Source organism: Conger conger, chromosome 3 (genome assembly GCF_963514075.1).
Source record: "Conger conger chromosome 3, fConCon1.1, whole genome shotgun sequence".
NCBI classification, from domain to species: domain Eukaryota; kingdom Metazoa; phylum Chordata; class Actinopteri; order Anguilliformes; family Congridae; genus Conger; species Conger conger.
In genome coordinates, this window is record NC_083762.1 from 76,812,635 (window position 1) to 76,830,560 (window position 17,926).

The window sequence follows — 17,926 nt, forward strand, 5'->3', positions numbered from 1 at the left end:
TCTACTGCACCACCATGTCCCAGAAGTATGGCAGTTCTTGGATATGGCGTCAATCGAATTTTAACACAGTGCTTTGACATCGCAAGGAGGGTCATCAATATGCCACCCAAAAAAAAATGTAAATGCGTGGATGCACAAATGTTCCAACATTCTGTGTTGGTTTGGTTTTATAACACTCTTTCGACATCAGCATTCACCAAAGATAGCCAAACTAATTTATTACCTGCTTTGTTTAATTTAAAAAATGATTAATTGCAATTTGTTACACAACTCTATCGAAACATTTCCATGTTCTCTGTCTTGCAATACAGGTTACATTAGGCACACAACAAGAATGCATACAACATTTTCTTTCTTTTTAAAAATCTCAAATACACAGGAGAGAAAATAGGTCATAATTAGCTTACAGCATTGCAATTTTCAAACTGTTTGGGAATCAAAAGTGAAAAAGGTATTTGACTAAGCTCGACCTTTCTTTACATCTCCTTGTAGAAAATACTCCTCTTGATTTTACCAGTTTTCAGTTGAATTATAACAAACAAAGAAAAGTTTAAAATTTAAGAACATCGTCAGAAAATCTCGCTACACCGGCAGAAGCGAAGAATTCGTTCGGGAACGGCTTGGCTGTACTGTATGTTTCCATAGCATCAGAGAACTAGTAATTTTTCATGAAATCAAGTACAAAAAAAGAAGAAAAAATAACGATAAAATATCCGAAAGGAATACCATATTAAATATACTTCAATATATAACAATCACTTTTCAGAGCAGTGACGCATGACGGTTGTGTATTTATACTGCACATAAAATTTGCGGAGCAAAGCGCAAAGCCGTATTGGTGGACTGACTCGTTGTTGACACAGGCACATAACCGTTCGCACTAAGCAGCTCGGATCCGGCCCAAGGAAAACACAAAATATTATTAGTCTCTGCCGAGCACCTAAAAATACAACAGCCCCACATTCTGATGAGAGAGACCTATAGATCACCGCGATACAACCAGCTAACGAGAGAGGTCACCCAAACACGCTTCCTTGGGAGTGGATAAGCCTTCGTACGATTGACGGTCATCAGTTTAATGACGTATACGAAAATGGAAAAGGAAGTCTGAATTGCTTATGAGCGCACGGTGAGGTATACTCTACAGTGTAGCCAGATAGAGCTGTGGTTTAAGTTTGTCTTTTTTTGTGTGGCGACGGAAAGGCATCCACGCCCGTATGGCATTCCAATTAAAGGATTCCTCAACGCGTTGGAAGTACACGTTGCAGCTCCACGTAGAAGCCACTACGAAAATCTCCTGCGGCGCTGTGCCTCCCGACTTCCTGTCACTACTAAGTCTTTTTGCCTTTGTCTGTAACCCCAGTCATATCCACACAACCAGGACACTGTATTGAGAGGCAAATTTGAGGTAAATAAAATAACAAAAAAATTAAAAAAATATAATGAATGTACGCTCACACGATTTATCCGCGTGAATTGGAGCGTTGATTGAGTGCAGAAGGTATCAGATGGGCATTCAAAAAAAATTTTTTTTGGCATTCCTACCAGAGAAATGGAAGAGGACACTTCTTTGTAATGGAGTAATTATTATTAGTTTTTTGGCTTTGACGGGGTCCTCTGTATTTTCTGGCCCTGTTTAGCGCGCCAACAGGCTCAACATGGCATGAGTGACTAAAAGAATGGCATCAAGGACAAAGAAAACGAACACGGAACCATGATACAAATCTTGAGTGAAATCTATCGTCAGGATGTCTGCGCCGTGTGCAAGAGTAGCAATAGCCCACAGCGAAGCGAAAATTAATTACAATCCGCCGCTCTATAAACGCTGGAGAGTACAACAAGTGCCATAATTCAGTTTGTAACCTTCTACCGGTCATCTCTAAAAAATTTAAAACACCAACTTCCCTCCACAAATTTCCTTTTTTTCTTATTCTGCTCTGTTTGGATTCCCACACTCGTGCCCAAAAGCCCATTTGTTAAGGCTTAAAACACAACAAAATGGCGACGGTACAGTGGGCTGTACCGTAGGGCAGAATCACATGTGCATGCTGGGAAATAACATGACTAATACCACCATCATCACTGTGACAAATCAACATCATTATCATCAAACTGGAAAACCTTTTGTGCCCCAAACGAGGAAGCAAACTGTAATCACCCCAACTTTAAAACAAAAAGAGCAAAACAATGTCCTTTCTTTTTTTTTTTTGGAAAAGCCCATTCCTCCTTAAGTCCCGCCTCCCCCATGGCATGCTGGTCCTGGTCTTCGGTTGGGTGGGGAGGGGGGGGGGATGTCCCATTAATGGCATGGCAGCGCAGAAGGAGATGGCAATATGATTTCATGATTTCAAATCAGAAGAAAGAAGGAATTGCACAGTAATCAGGGGTGGATGAGGGGTGGTTGAAGTCCCAGCGTTGGCACAGGGCGGCAAGGGGGGGGGGGGGGGGATAAGGCAGGGAGGGGGGGGCTGTTGAGACGTCGCTATGGAGATGGAACGGACACCTCCAGCAGTCGGTTGTTTTTGCGTTTGCAGGAAACGCTGTTTCCGTTCTTGGGTCCCCCTGGGATGAACTTGACGCACACCTTATCCTGGTTGAACTGCACAAGGAACCTGTGGGAGACAGAGAAAACGGCTGAAATCACACCCTGTGAATCGTGAAGGTGAGTGTGTGCGAGAGTGAGAGAGTGCGAGTGTGTGTGTGTGTGTGTGTGTATTTTCCCATGCCAATATCCACTGCAACTGAGAAAGCACATGATACAAATCACACAGAAGAGCAGGCAAGCACACAAAAATAGAGCAGAAAACAGACTACATGTTTTTGGGACTACGTTTCTAGAGGCAAAGGGCTTTGAGGGGTTTGAGAAGCGGGAAGTTGTCGTACTCGTCCGAGATGTCTACAGTGACCTGCTCCCTCCCTGCAGCAGCTCCACCAGTGCGGTGCAGCTTGGTGACGATCTCGATCAGACGATCACTGCTCAACAGGAAGTCCCCTTTGGAGGCTGAAGCAGTGCCCTATGGGTAAAAAACGCCAATGAGGAGAAAACCCAACGCAGAGAAGGCTGTGGCTCCAAACACATAGTAACTGTACAGAGACTCACAGTAACCTTAATAAAATCAAGCCGTCATATTACGACAAATTCACATTATTATTATTCAACTTAGTCTATCCATTAGAATGGTTATGAACAGTTACTGCATTATGAATGTAGCCCATCCATAAACTGTTGCATTACGCAGGGCTGCCCAACTCTATTCCTGGAGATCTACTGTGAAGCAGGTTTTTCCATTTCAACTGTTATTTACCATACCTCATTCTACCAATTAGCAGCTCAACAAGATGCTGAATGAGGTGTGCTTCATATTAGGTTAGGGCAGCTCTGTGCTTATAAAAAAAAAAAAAAAACAGAATTCACCTCTTTTAGGCGGAGGGCAAAGAAGCCGTCGCTTTGGCTGCTGACCGACACGCTGGTCAGGTCCGCAAGTGGCACGCTAGCCTTGACCTGGCCCGACTTCTGGTCGGCCAGGACAAAGTTACTCTTGGTCAGGAGGAAAATGCGAGGAGCTCCCTGAAAGAAGAAACGGTGATTAGCCTTCACAGTCTGAAGCGCTTATGGGCAGCACACGCTTATCAGCAAACGAATAAGTCATGCGTACAGTACTGTATACTGCTAAGAAATAATGGCTACAGGATCGTATCTTGCTTGTTAAGGAATGCACACCACTCCACCGTCCGTGTACTGCACGTAACGAACTGGCACATACCATTACGGCATATGAAAGACAGTTTCATAGAGACCGAGTTTATGTTGTATGCGGGATGTTGCAGATGAAATATTACCGTCCCTACAAAATTCTCCCTCGTTAAAAGAGACCGCCTGGCTCGTTGAAACATTTACGAAAAAACCCTCCCGATTGCTCCGTCGTCTGACGGACAGACAGTTTCATTTCACAGTTTCAAGGTGTGTTTGCGAACCAGGCTCCCGACTTGCCTTGCCGTTAGCCCGGTTGATCTTGTTGACCACGTCTGCCAGGATGGCCTTCTCCTCCACCAGGCTGTTGAGTTTCTGGTACTTGGGGTTCTTGTTTATCTCCAGGTAGTCTCCTTTGAATGGCTGGGCCACGCTGAAAAACCAAAGCCCGGACTCAGCCTTACTCTAAGCCACCAGCCGTATGGGATCTTTCTCAGGATGCATTTTCACGGCACGTACTGGTAAATGGTAAATGGTTGCCATTTATAGAGTGCCTTTATCCAAAGCGCTGCACAATTAATGCTTCTCATTCACCCATTCATTCACACAGCAACGGCGACTGGCTGCCATGCAAGGTGCCGACCAGCTCGTCAGGAGCATTTAGGGGTTAGGTGTCTTGCTCAGGGACACTTCGACACAGCCCGGGCGGGGGATCGAACCGGCAACCCTCCGACTGCCGGACAACTGCTCTTACTGCCTGAGCCATGTCGCCCCGATATGCAATATACTCATCAGCCTATGAATGTATGGATCGTTCAAGTTTCATATTTTTAAGATAACGTATTCTGACATAAGGTGTACCATGATCCGTTTTTTTGGCCTCAACCAACTCCCATCACAATTCAAACCACACAGTCAGGAATGAAATGGGGACTGATCCGAGCGATATGTGATCGTTAGTATGTGCAGTAAGTTTAATATTTTAAGATAATATATTACACAATGCTGTATATGCCATGTTTACCTCACTCAATGATCCATGCGTTTGAACGTTTTGCACGGTACATGCTGAAAAGTGTTAGAAGTTGAAGTTTCACACAAAGCCAATGTTCCTGACCTGAGCCTAATGGGGATGCTGTGGCAGGACATTTAATGAGCAGTTCGTCAGAAATCCTACAAATTTCTTTGAATGCAAGCAGCCCTGCGCAGCAAAGGGGGCTAGAATCCATCCACAGCCATGAGAAAGTGATTTGAAATTATTGGAAGCGTGTGGTAGCAATCACTGCTGCTAAACGTGGTGCAAGCAGTTATTAAGTTAAAGGGGCAATTACTTTTTCACAGGGTTGATTTGGGTGCTTGATAACGTTTCTCATTAAATAAATGAAATGGTAATTTCAAAAAAATGTTGCAGCTACTCAGGTTCCCTTTGTTTCACTTTGCATTTTGTCTAAAGATCTCATTGTGATAAATACGCAATAATACGGAAAATACTTTTTCACAGCGCTGTGTAAGGTGGCCTGAACGTGCGTCTCCCTGTGGCCTGCTCACCTGCTGGGGTACAGGGCCTTCTTGCCCTTGAAGATCTCGCTGGCCTCCAGCTTCTCCTCATAGACGGCCTTCTTCTGCTCCGTGAACTGGCCTCGGTACTTCTTACACTGCGGAATCAGAGACAGACATTCATGCCCTGTGAACCTTATACTGCGAAATCAGAGACAGACATTCATGCCCTGTCAACCTTACACTGCGGAATCAGAGACAGAAAGACATGCCCTGTCAACCTTTCACTGCGAAATCAGAGACAGACATTCATGCCCTGTCAACCTTATACTGCGAAATCAGAGACAGACATTCATGCCCTGTCAACCTTATACTGCGAAATCAGAGACAGACAGACATGCCCTGTCAACCTTACACTGCGAAATCAGAGACAGACAGACATGCCCTGTCAACCTTACACTGCGAAATCAGAGACAGACAGACATGCCCTGTCAACCTTACACTGCGAAATCAGAGACAGACAGACATGCCCTGTCAACCTTACACTGTGAAATCAGAGAGAAACACGACTGAAGCAAATAGGGAAAAGAGCAACTGCAGGCTCATGACCATTCAAGACTATGTGAAGTCTATATTAAAGGTCCCGTATTGTGGAACGCGACATTTCTTGACGAAGCTCACGAGAGGCGCTGGAGACCGGACATGTGTAAGTGCGGCAGACTGACCCTCCACAGATGGAAGATCCTCTTCAGCTCCTTGTCGGCCTGGTCCAGGAAGCCGTAGGGCCGGACGGGCCAGGTCTTGTCGATGGGTGACATGGAGGGCATCTTCTCTTTCAGGCCGAGGAAGTATTTCTGGATCTGGAGAAAGGTGCACCCTCCGTTATCACTTTCTCCAAAATCTTTATATTACTGAATAACTAAATATTACGTGAAACATTCATAGCTTTATCAGTAATGGCAGCAGATTAGGACTGCATTGTCTTCTGCATGTTTGAAAAAAAAATAATAATAATAATAAAATTATATATATATATATATATATATAAAACTTGTTTTGTTGTCTTTTTTCTTCTCGTTCTGGATTCAGAAAGACAACAATGGAGAAGGAAGCCATTTTAGCTTATTTTTATTTTTTAGCCCTGATAATTAAATTCAACCGAACGTAATGACGGAGGTGCAGTATCATACGCATTTTTAAATCGTCAGATAAATTCAAACGCGCAGTCAAAGACATTTCACAGAGCCGCGTGTCACTCACAATCCTCTGGATGGTGAAGTTGTAGATCTTCTTGCCGGCGTGGGCCCTGAAGAACTTGCGGTACTCCCGACGGACCTGTAAACGAGGCGGGGCGGTTAAAACCCGAATCCCACCCCCGGGGGCGTTTGGGAAGGACGACACAGCGTCCGCCACACACGGGCGTGCGCGCGAACAGAGCGCGGAAGCAGCAGAGATTTAATCATCGCACCAAGTCACACACGTGTGGGGCCTCTTCACACAAACATTGAAAAACTGGCAGAGAGAGGAAAAAAAACATGTTTAAAGAGTTAATGAGTGCTTTTCCAGGCAAAAAGATGCACTGTCCCCAGAGTGAGATTTCCTAATCTTTCAAATAATACATTTGCTAAGGTGACACCAAGGCAATAATTACTGTTACAAGAATAAAATCCATATATTGATGATTAGTATTGCAGGTGAAGGTTTAGCACCTGCTGATCACAGATTACGCTTACGCCCTCATGACCAATAGGGGGACAGGAGCGTTTCGTAGGAACAATGAAGGAGTTTCTGCATGAAGACTGGTAAAGCACCCACCAGGGATCACACAGTACAACAATTAGCTTGCTGTGGCGTCGACACGTATAAAACATACAGTAACACACAAAACCAAAAAACGAGCAGAAATACAGTTAGCTTGCTGCACAGTCGACACGTATAAAACATACAGTAACGCACAAAACCAAAAAACGAGCAGAAATACAGTTAGCTTGCTGTGGAGGGGACACACATATAAAAACACACAACACATGCAAACCAAAAGGAGTGACTTGGTGGGCGCTGTAGACAGAGAGCGGTGATATTCTGCGAAGAGGCCGCTGAGGGCTGGAAAAAGCTGGCGAGGAGGGCAGCATCCATTAAAGGCAGCAGGCAGGACGGACAGACAGCATGACGGAAGGACAGAGCGTTGGGCAGCCTCCGATACGTCAGTCAGGGTCACCGGTTCTCGACCTCGCCCGCGAAAAAGCGTCCGTCTCCGACAGAGGAGGCGAAAAGCAGCTGTCACTCAATTACCCAGGAGTTGGATTATCTAAAGCTTGGGGATTTATCCAAGGGGGGGGGGGATTTTATTCCACTTTATACCGCTGGAGAAATGCTCCCACCTCCAAACCCCAGCCCCAGTATATGAACCTGTGGAGCATTGCATGTAAATAACAAACTACCACCACCACGTTACTTTTAGATAGGCTTAGCCTCCCTGCACTGTGATTGGATCGACAAGCGAGTGACAGAGACTGAGAGCCAATCCTAACGCACATCGCATCGGACTCTTTTGTGAACGCGTGCTCCCCGATCCCCTCCCCCTTGTGCAGCAAGGCCGGGGTGAAGGGGGAGGGGTTCGGGGGGAGGTTTTGGGGTGGGGAGGGGTGGGGTGGGGTGGTACCTTCAGTCCCAACCAGTAGGCCCAAATGACAGCAACGGCGTGCTTACGCCTGGCTTCTTCCTTCAGCCGCCTCAGCTCCCTGCGTGCCTGGAGGGGAAGGGGGGGGTACGGGAGACAGGGGGGGGTGGGGTAAGAATTAGGGGGGTACCGGCCTGCAGTCTGAGGGTGCCTGTCCCGTTCCCGCATAGCGACCATCATCGCTCAGGAAGCAGCGGTGACACACAATTTTTAGGATATTTACCGTGCTATGAATCTTCCTTTCAGTCAATCCCATACCTGTATGTGACATAATACCACCTGTACTTCCGTTACTAAACTATGCTTTGTATTTCAATTCCATTTTCCACACTGTACCATTTTAACTTCAAGTCAAGTATAGCCGTCGCCTGTAAGGCACACTTAGCTTGAAAAAATAAGCTAGCACTAGCATTGCTAATAGCATAAATAGTCAGCGCTAGCACTGCTGATAGCATAAATAAGTCAACGCTAGCACTGCTAATAGCCTGAATAAATCAGCACTAGCACTGCTAATAGCATAAATAAGTCAGCGCTAGCACTGCTAATAGCATAAATAAGTCAGCACTAGCATTGCTAATAGCGCAGATAAGCAAACGCTAGCATTGCTAACAGCACAACTAAGACAGCACTAGCATAGTCTCCCTGGGCTATGCTACACAGCGAGCTACTAGCCGCACATGCTGCTTGTGATCAGCCAGCTGAGCCAACTTGGTGCAGGAGGCTATAGCCAAAAGGGAAACAAGACTACACATATCCAATCCTGCTGTGTCCAACAAATTCTGCTGTGTTTTACAGGACACAGGAGGGTCTGTGTTCTGTAAATCTTCTCGTATTCCCTAGCACTCTAACCGGCCATGTCTCCTGGAACTGGAATCTTTTCGAATCTGAATGCAGCAGGTCCTGTTAAACCCTTCGCACAATCCGACGGGCTTAACGGTAGCGTGCAGCCGCCAGGAAACGACATTGCACCGTATTGGGGCTTAATTACAGAGAAGAGGGTGGTCTGGTCGGGCATGCGTTAGGGCCCTCGCTGAAAAGCAGCAGGTTAATTCCACTTAAAACATACTTAAACGGCACAAGTTCTGACGGTGGACGCAGGCAGTATTGCAGGCGACTGAGGATGAGAGAGAAGCGGGAGGGGGAGGCATGCTAGGCGCGTGTTAGATGCATGCAGCACAGAGGCGGACTACGCATGCAACGCATGCAAAAGTGGGGTCCACTGCATGCAGCCTGGTCCTAGACAGAAACCTGGAATGGGAGAAGTAATAATAATAAACACATTTTCTTTATATACATAAATACACACGATACAGTTAAAGGGCTTTTTTTTTTTTTTTTTGTATTAAATTTTTTACATTTTTTTTTTAAATCCAGTGTTCAGACTTAGATTACCACGAGCGATACCAGCATGAGAATGTTCAGTTCAGAAGATTCCGATCACATGTTTGTGACCTCACGCCTTAAAGGGTGGGGCTAAATCTGTCCACCGGACGTCAAAGCAGGCACTGCCCACGGTGGAGCCAGTCCTCAGCACACCCAGTCTCCCCCCACCCAGCCCGCGTTCCCCTCTACCGCCCGACCCTGTCTGGAGCAGCCATAATCCAGTGCCTGGCGCGAGACAAAGAGAGGCTAAAGTAGCGATTTAGACGGTATCTCCTGGCTCTCTGTGTCTGGAGGGAAGGGTCAGCCATTGATGCACAGTTTCAGGCTAGGCTAGGCTAGGCTAGGCTAGGCGTTCCTCCGAAGTCTCGCATGCGCTACACTACTCATGCAATGAGGGCAAGGAAGGCAGGCGTCTATGACACAGGAACATGCTTTGGAGCGGTGGGTGGCGGGAGTGGGAGTTCGCGGTCGTTTCTCCCGCCACGGCGTCGGGTTTATGGGACGGGCAGAGATGGGGGTGGGGGGTGGGGGGTGGGCGTGGGGTAGGATGGTAAATGGAGATTAGGGCGGGGGTGAGTATGGGGTGGCAGGCATCCCAAATACCTTGGTCCCCTGCCAGGAGGCCCAAATGACTGAGACCGCGTGCTTGTTCCGGGCCTGCTCCTTTAGGTGCCGCAGTTCCCTCCTCGCCTGGGGGGGGGGGGGGGGGGGGGCATTTTATTACATTTATTTTAGGGGGGTGGGGTTAAGTGTATTGAAAACAGAAATAAGCTTACAGAAGCAGAAAAGTAACAGAAGAAGCCTTAACTGGAGGACTTTACTGCAGGAATAGCAATGCAGACTGACTAGAAGGTCCCTCCCTCCAGGAAACATGGAGGAAGTATCTGAGAGAGAGACTGTCCCGCTTCTCAGCCTGACGTAGCCCGCTGCACCATCCAGAAGTGCATTCTGGGACGGGTAGAGCAGGTGTGCCCATCTCATTTGCATAAAGCATTATGTAACCAATCAGGCGCCGGCAGCGTTCCGTTTGGCATTGATCGGTAACCGCCGGCTCGCCAAGTCTGAAAATGAGCCGTTAAAACTAAACCGACAAATTTGGGGATGTCAAAACTTTTCCGACTGGATGTCTGATTGACATCTATATGATGTGACCCAGAGTGGACTACAGAAAGCATTTTTAAAACTTTACAGGGCAGCAGAACACCCTTTTCTACCCGTCTAACGAAACGCTACGTCATAGCTATTGAAATGATCGCATGGATTAAAACGCTTCACGATAAAATAGGCATGCAAAACATGTTTACAGCTAAAACATTAAATTAAAATAAGTGATCTAGATTGTATTTATCCTTCAGCCACAACTCCACTGCTGACTAACGCCTCTGAAAACGTGCAGTCTGTTGGAAATGAAGACCAGTCTGTGCTACCACGGACAGAGCAGGAGCTGACAACACTGCTCACAGCGAGCCGAGACAACAACGCAGAAGGACTGAGACGATTTGTGAAAATAAATAAATAAATAAATACATTAAAAATTCTTTTGATGCTCCTTATGGTTTTGATATCGAGTGTATTTTTGAACTGGTCATGGAGACTTAAAATACGGCTATGGGGGGAAAAAAATATCAAAGTGCACAAGGATATTAATAACAGCAGTTCTGTTCAGCACTTCTTTTTTTTTTCTTCCCGCAAATGGGGATGTTTCTACAGGGCTGGAGAATTACTGCAGAGTGGGTCATTGGATCGGCCTGGATTGAGTTTCACTGAAGCCCATATGGGCTCGACTAATAACATAAAATATGTGACCTGCCAAAAGGCTCTTTTTATGCCTTGAAAGTCAGCTTTTAAGACGTGTTACTAAATACGCGGCAACATTCAAGCTCTCGTCTATATATAGCATCAATATGGGGATTGACCTCATGACTGTATACTATACTGTGATTCCCCACGGTTGGTTTTTTTCCCAGATAAACAGGCTTTCTGCTTGCGGCAGGGTATTAACCGTTCTGCCTCACAAGGAAGCAACAATGCTGACCAAAATCCTCCTTCTATGCGTAATGATTTAAAACGTATTCATTAGTGTATCGCATACGTATTCCATGTGGAATAAAAGGTAGTGATGACATCAGTCAAACAGTCAAACAAGACCGATCGATCGATCTACATGTGCAAATAAATCTACAATCAGAAACAAAGGTCACATTGGAAAAAAAAACAAGTTTAGTACATTTTACGCAGTTAAATTAGAGGTTAGCAGGCATAAAAAAAAAAAGCTGTTAGTCTGGCAAATTCCACACAAATTGTTCACATTTCCTCACAATGCAAAAACCTGCAAGTGCAAAAATGTTTAATTACCACCAGGGGATGCAAGGTGTTAGTGAGTCACCGGACAAAGGTGGGGGGAGGGGGGGGGGGGGGGGGGTGTGTTAGGATTTTCGGTTGAAGGGTGAGAGCAGGACACAGAGGGGCGGGGGGCGGGGGGCAGGCAACCCAAATACCTTGGTCCCCTGCCAGAAGGCCCAAATGACAGAGACTGCGTGTTTATTACGAGCCTCCTCCTTTAGACGCCGAAGTTCCCTCCTCGCCTGGAGTGGGGGGGGCCGGAGGGTGTGGGGGGGTGCGGGTGGGGTCGCAGCAGAGATTAGAGCAGGAGGGGGGGAAACAGAGAGAGAGAGAGAGAGAGAGAGAGAGAAGCGGCAGGTGAGATGTGGAAGCTCTCAGCCAGTGTGAGATGGAGAATAAGGTTAAGTGGGAGAAAAGCAGTAAAAATATTAAAATAAAAGCAGCTTTCCTATCAAATCTGGGTTGTGTTCAGATCCCCTTGCAAATCTGAGTTGTGCACAGATCCCCAAGCAAATTTGGGTTGTGCTCAGATCACCTTGCAAATCTGGGTTGTGTTCAGATCCCTTTCGACTACACAGCTAGCTGTTCTTAATCCAACAAATGCTAAAAGAAATATAGAAAACCACACCCACTTTCTCATACACCCACCCAAATTCTTGATTCCTGCTACTCTTGCCTACGGATCGATCAGGTGAGCTTGATGAGAATGCGATATATAGGATCAGACAGAGGTCAATCGATATTGTCCAATCACACAGTTTTGCTGCAGACAGCAAAGACTTATGATTAGTGCAAAGTGGCAAAGGACCACTCACACGGTCCACACAGTTGACACAGTAACACCAGCAGCACTTGAACCCGTTCTTGTGTTTAGGATACGACAATGCAGCAACCAGTGTCATCCCGTGAAAAAGGACATTAAAGAATGAACAGGATTGACTGTTCATTGAAATTTAACCCAACCATAATTATGTGCTTAAGCCCTAAAATTGTGTGCCATATAATGGCCCTTTATGTTTAAAAATGGCTTGAGAACTAGCTGGTGGAAATGTTCAAGGCCGGGGAAACTTCTGGAAAGACAGAATTATTGCTGGTACACGACAGCGACTGTACGCGTCGTGAAGGCATTCACGGCTATAATGTAAAAGCAACGTCAAAACAACCTTAAAGCATGTCTCTGTGGATCAGGGGTCATCAACTATGGCCCTCGAATCCAAATCCAGCCCGGGTTTTCTTCTGTACCCGCCAGGTAATTAACTGAACGATTACACCTCGTCACACCTGACTCCCAGGTAAAGGCAGGGTGGGAAAACGGGCAGTTCCCGGGCCCTCGAGGACCGGCGGTTGCTGAAGAAGGGCAAGCAGTACCCTGCCGCTGGAGCCCGTGTTTGGGAGTGGTGTTGAGGTCGGAGTGGCTGCTGTAGTGCAGGGAGCAGGAGAGCTCATACCGTACGCAGGGAGCAGGAGAGCGCATACCGTACGCAGGGAGCAGGAGAGCTCCTCATACAGTACGCAGGGAGCAGGAGAGCTCCTCATACCGTACGCAGGGAGCAGGAGAGCTCCTCATACCGTACGCAGGGAGCAGGAGAGCGCATACCGTACGCAGGGAGCAGGAGAGCTCCTCATACAGTACGCAGGGAGCAGGAGAGCTCCTCATACCGTACGCAGGGAGCAGGAGAGCTCATACCGTACGCAGGGAGCAGGAGAGCTCCTCATACAGTACGCAGGGAGCAGGAGAGCTCCTCATACCGTACGCAGGGAGCAGGAGAGCGCATACTGTACGCAGGGAGCAGGAGAGCTCATACCGTACCTGGGTCCCGTGCCAGTAGGCTGCGATGGTGGTCACCGCCTCCTTACAACGCTTCTGGTACTTCAGCTCACGGAGGATCTTTCGGGCCTGGGGTGAGAGCGTGTGTATGAGTGAGTGAGTTTGCTTGTTTGTGTGTGTGTGTGTGTGTGTGAGACTTAAGTTTGCCTGTTTTGTGTGTGTCTGTGTGAGTGTGTGAGAATTGTGTCTGTATGAGCGTTTGCGTGTGTGAGTCTGTACGTGTGCACGTATGCGTGCGTGCAAGCCTGTGTGTGTGTGTGTGTGTGTGTGTGTGTGTGTGTGAGAGAGAGAGTCCACTGCTCCACTCTTTTGACTCAATGCCTGGGTTTGTGTTTGGATACAACAGGTCTCACTGTAGCTCAACGGTGATGTATTGCTAACACACTTTCTGTTGAGAAGTCTACAGATGCCGTGGTCCAGTAAAGCTCAAGTACGTGGTGGATTTAATATTAATCAAGGAACATGGTTCAGGTAATTATTAAATATCAGTGCTTTTCAAATATCTGTATATAGCAGTAAAACCTTGGGTAGCCATTACGTCTGGATGGTGGGAACTGACATTACTGGAGAGAAGTAGGATGAAGTGATCTCATGTTGGGAGAAGTGAGCTTACCTTCCATCCCCTGATGAATGACTGCATCACAATCGTGGAACTCTTGATCTGCTGGTATTTCTTTTGTTGCTGCAACGCCACAAAGAGGAAACAAACATTTATTTGGCTAAACGGACATAGCAACTGAAGCAGGCCACTGGGAAACCCAACCTTCAGAGTTTAAAAGTAATGTTCTGCTTAGTTACGGAATGTTCTCAGTGACATATGCATATATACACAAAAATAGGACAAGTCAGCATTTTCATAAAATTTGCTGGCTTATGAATGTCAAACTACATGCACACAGAAAGCATGTGCACTTCCCGAAAACAGATGGAAGACAACTCACCACCACCTGTTCGACATTATTCAGGCGAACACAGTAAATCTTCCAAATGTGGCAACAATGACAGTGCCATAGCCTTAACCCCTTCCCCGGCGGAGACAGGTATATACGTTTTTACTGAATGTGTTTTTTTCCAGTCACGGACGAGTAAACATGTCTAAAACATAACCTTCAAAAACCAGCTACAGACGAGTTTATCTGTCAATTCTGGGCGTTGTTGAGCCTTTCTAAGCATGAAACGAGTCTACTTGTCGACTCATACGTCTGGCAGAGGTGTTAGCTATCGCTCAGGCATTTCAAGGGGCGCCTGTTTCGTAGTTTTTCAATGCGCTCAGCGGCATTTATTTTGATTACACCCCAAATGTTTAGTTCAGGGGAAGATGGTGAATATGAACCTTCGCTTAGAAGCTTGGATACGTCTGATGACAGATAATACCATTCATAAATTTGCTGACTGAATATTTGCAAATAAAGGTAATTTGTGCTATAAAACAATTCCAAATAATTTAATTCATAAGTAATTTCATTAATTTATATTTGTAAATCATTTTAATTTCTGCTATATTTTTTTATATAGGTTTTTCATTCCCCTTTACTTACGGTTTATGGGAAGACGAGTTAACACGTTTTAGCCGAAAATTTCAACCACAAAAATGGGAAAAAAATGAAATAAGTTATTTTTCATAATCAGCATAAAAACTATTATATATTAAATATTATTTAAAAAATGTCTGAAAATGACAGGTTTTTTTCCAAAATAATTGGTGGGGAAGGGGTTAAATCTTGGGGCAGCCCGTAGCTGCACTTGGTGGTTCAATCCCCAGTGCAGCCACAATAAGATCCGCACAGCTGTTGGGCCCCCCAGGGGGATCGTCCGCTGCTTAGTCTAATCAACTGTAAGTGGCATCTAATGCAAAAAACATGCTGCTGAGGCACGAGCTGCCTCTTGGGCGCGGACGTTTCACCATATGTCGCAATCTCGCTGCCGCCACACAGCTTTAAGAGGAGGTGGAAACAGGTGGAGCAGGAAGTGGAAACGGGTGGAGCAGGAGGTGGAAACGGGTGGAGCAGGAGGTGGAAACGGGTGGAGCAGGAGGTGGAAACAGGTGGAGCAGGAGGTGGAAACAGGTGGAGCAGGAGGTGGAAACGGGTGGAGCAGGTGGGGTTGCGGGGCTCACCGCGTATCGACGGTACCAGGCCGCCACCACCACCTGGCTGCGCTTCATGAGCAGGAAACGGGTTCGGCACTTCCAGCCGCGGTAGATCTTCTGGATGAGGGTGGCCAGGTCCTGCAGGCACCGCCTCCTCTTCTCCTCCAGGGTGAAGAGCTGAGATAGGGAACGGGAAACGGGAAGCATGAACCATGAAAGATGAACCAGGAAACAAGAACCATGACACACATGACACACATGACACACATGACACACATGACACACATGACACACATGACACACATGACACACAGGAAACAGGAAACAGGAAACAGGAAACAGGAAACAGGAAGCATGAAGTATGAACAGGATCATTGGGCTCATTCCAATAGCTTATTTTGCTGCTCTCTTTTTTTCCTTTTACTTACTCCGGGAAATCGATTGAGGTCTGCCATCTTTGAGGATATTCCAACTCGTTAAATGTTCCTTCTAGGAGCTAGAAGTAGAAGTTCTCCTAATCGTTCCTTTGAGCAAGAAAACAGGGCATCCTTTGCGGTTTTTTTTTTCGTACGTATAAACAATCAACCTCTGGAGTCACCCATCTGCCACGTCTGTAGCGGACTTGTCTTCGAACTGGCTTTTGAAGGAGCAAGGACATTCCATTTGCCTAATCACGTTCTCTTGATTTCCCAGTCTTCATGTCTTTTTCTTCCCACTTTCCCGAGCCTCTCCTGACGGGTGGAGATAGGAATAGAAAAACTATTTCCCAGGGAAATTGGGAAGGGGACAGGAACATGGCCGTGCTAACAAAGGAACCAACGGGACGAAGATCGGTTCAAAGGGCAACGACCTGATCCAATCAATAACATGAATCATAGCAAAATATTTATCTGAATGCCCGTAATCAGTGTTGTTCTCTAGCAACACTGCCGACATCATCATCATCATCATCTAAGACCACAAAAGATGAGCTTGACTCAATCCCAGAGATACTGTGAAACAATGAAATCCAGCCAGCTTTTCCCAAACTGACAGCCTTCAACCCCACCAAGGAGATCAAAGCCCTTATCAAAAGTCTCTCTTGCAGACCAAAAAAAAAAAAAAAAAAACGTTCATTTGCAGACAGCCTGTGACATCACTGGATGACTGGAAAGTTGGACACTACTGAATAAGATCGGACTCAGATAAATCTTTGACTGCACTATTGTGGGACTCAATAGGAGATAATCGGCTGTATCTCATCTCACTCAAAGTTTACCACAGTGATGGTTTGGGCCGGCTTGGGCTTGATGGCATACAAAGATTAAGGTTACGCTCTTTGTTCATTCTGTAAGATCCTCATACTTTAGACAATGCTTTCTTTGCAGGATGGGCAAATGCAAAACATATTTGTCAACAGACATGAGATATATAAAAAGGACACTTTACACTAGGATTCCGCAACTTTCGGACAGAGTTCTTAAACACAGAAATTACGCCAGAGCTGTTGTTGCAAACAACTTGGATAAACCATAGCTGTTTGCATCAAGAGGGCAAATTAGGGCCACCACACACCATAGCAACAATGACAAGTACTGTCGTATGGAGGAATACAGATGAATGGTGTGATTAAATATTTCTCCTTTCCAGAAGATCAGGTAGCAGTAAAGTCGTTTCTCGTTTAGCCTCCCATCGATTGAGTCTTAAATATTACATGGTCAGCGCACTCAAGAAAATTACAAAACAAATCTGCAAGGAGATTATCCTGAAGAAAATGAGGGGGACGCATCAGCAGTAAAGCACAGAAGCACGGCCAGGTTTATTCTGAAGCAGAGAGTAGGGCCAGTACCGTTCTGGGGTTCCTGATGAAGATCTTTGAGCGGCCGTAAGCAAACTCCTCAGATGGGACCTGCAGATCACTCAGAAGCACCTCCACTCCCTCCCTGTAGAGACACCAAACCCCAAAATCAGTCAGTCCCACACTCATCATCAAATCAAATCATCAAATGGCGACATTGGCTCATGCGTTAAGAGCAGTCGTCTGGCAGTTGGAGGGTTGCTGGTTCGATCCCGCCCTGAGTGTGTCGAAGTGTCCCTGAGCAAAGACACCTGACCTAAATGCTCCTGATGAGCTGGTTGGTACCTTGCATGGCAGCCAATCGCTGTTAGTGTGCGAGTGTGTGTATGAATGGGTACAGCATCAATTGTACAGCTAGTGTTAGCATCATGCTGGTTTCCTCAAAGTTGTTATGACTTCATGATAACATTATAGTATAAGAGTAAATTCTTTGGAAATGTTGACCTGTCATGTCACGTAAGATTAAGTTAACTTGATTTTTTTTTTTAAATATATAGTCCGGCAGGTTTCAACAATCGGCAAAACGAAGGGAACTGGCTCTTAAGTTGCGAAAATGATGAAAAACCCTCCTCATTGCA

General features: G+C 46.1%; 1 protein-coding gene across 5 annotated transcripts in view; it reads right to left on the reverse strand.

Moving 5' to 3' along the window:
• Window positions 1-215: 215 nt before the first annotated feature.
• The window catches only part of myo1b (myosin IB), a 103,123-nt gene continuing 85,412 nt past the window's right edge, over window positions 216-17,926 (reverse strand). The window contains exons 19-32 of one of the 5 annotated variants that reach the window (XM_061234724.1): window positions 17,340-17,433; window positions 15,539-15,688; window positions 14,036-14,104; window positions 13,405-13,491; window positions 11,750-11,836; window positions 9,855-9,941; window positions 7,851-7,937; window positions 6,449-6,523; window positions 5,914-6,048; window positions 5,240-5,346; window positions 3,992-4,124; window positions 3,416-3,568; window positions 2,884-3,014; window positions 216-2,612 (exon numbers count right to left, since the gene is read on the reverse strand). In XM_061234724.1, the coding sequence (XP_061090708.1) occupies window positions 2,483-2,612; window positions 2,884-3,014; window positions 3,416-3,568; window positions 3,992-4,124; window positions 5,240-5,346; window positions 5,914-6,048; window positions 6,449-6,523; window positions 7,851-7,937; window positions 9,855-9,941; window positions 11,750-11,836; window positions 13,405-13,491; window positions 14,036-14,104; window positions 15,539-15,688; window positions 17,340-17,433 (1,525 nt within the window). In that variant the 3' untranslated portion in view covers window positions 216-2,482. The remainder of the gene's footprint in view (window positions 2,613-2,883; window positions 3,015-3,415; window positions 3,569-3,991; window positions 4,125-5,239; window positions 5,347-5,913; window positions 6,049-6,448; window positions 6,524-7,850; window positions 7,938-9,854; window positions 9,942-11,749; window positions 11,837-13,404; window positions 13,492-14,035; window positions 14,105-15,538; window positions 15,689-17,339; window positions 17,434-17,926) is intronic. The other 4 variants (XM_061234721.1, XM_061234720.1, XM_061234722.1 and 1 more) reach the window with 4 other exon arrangements.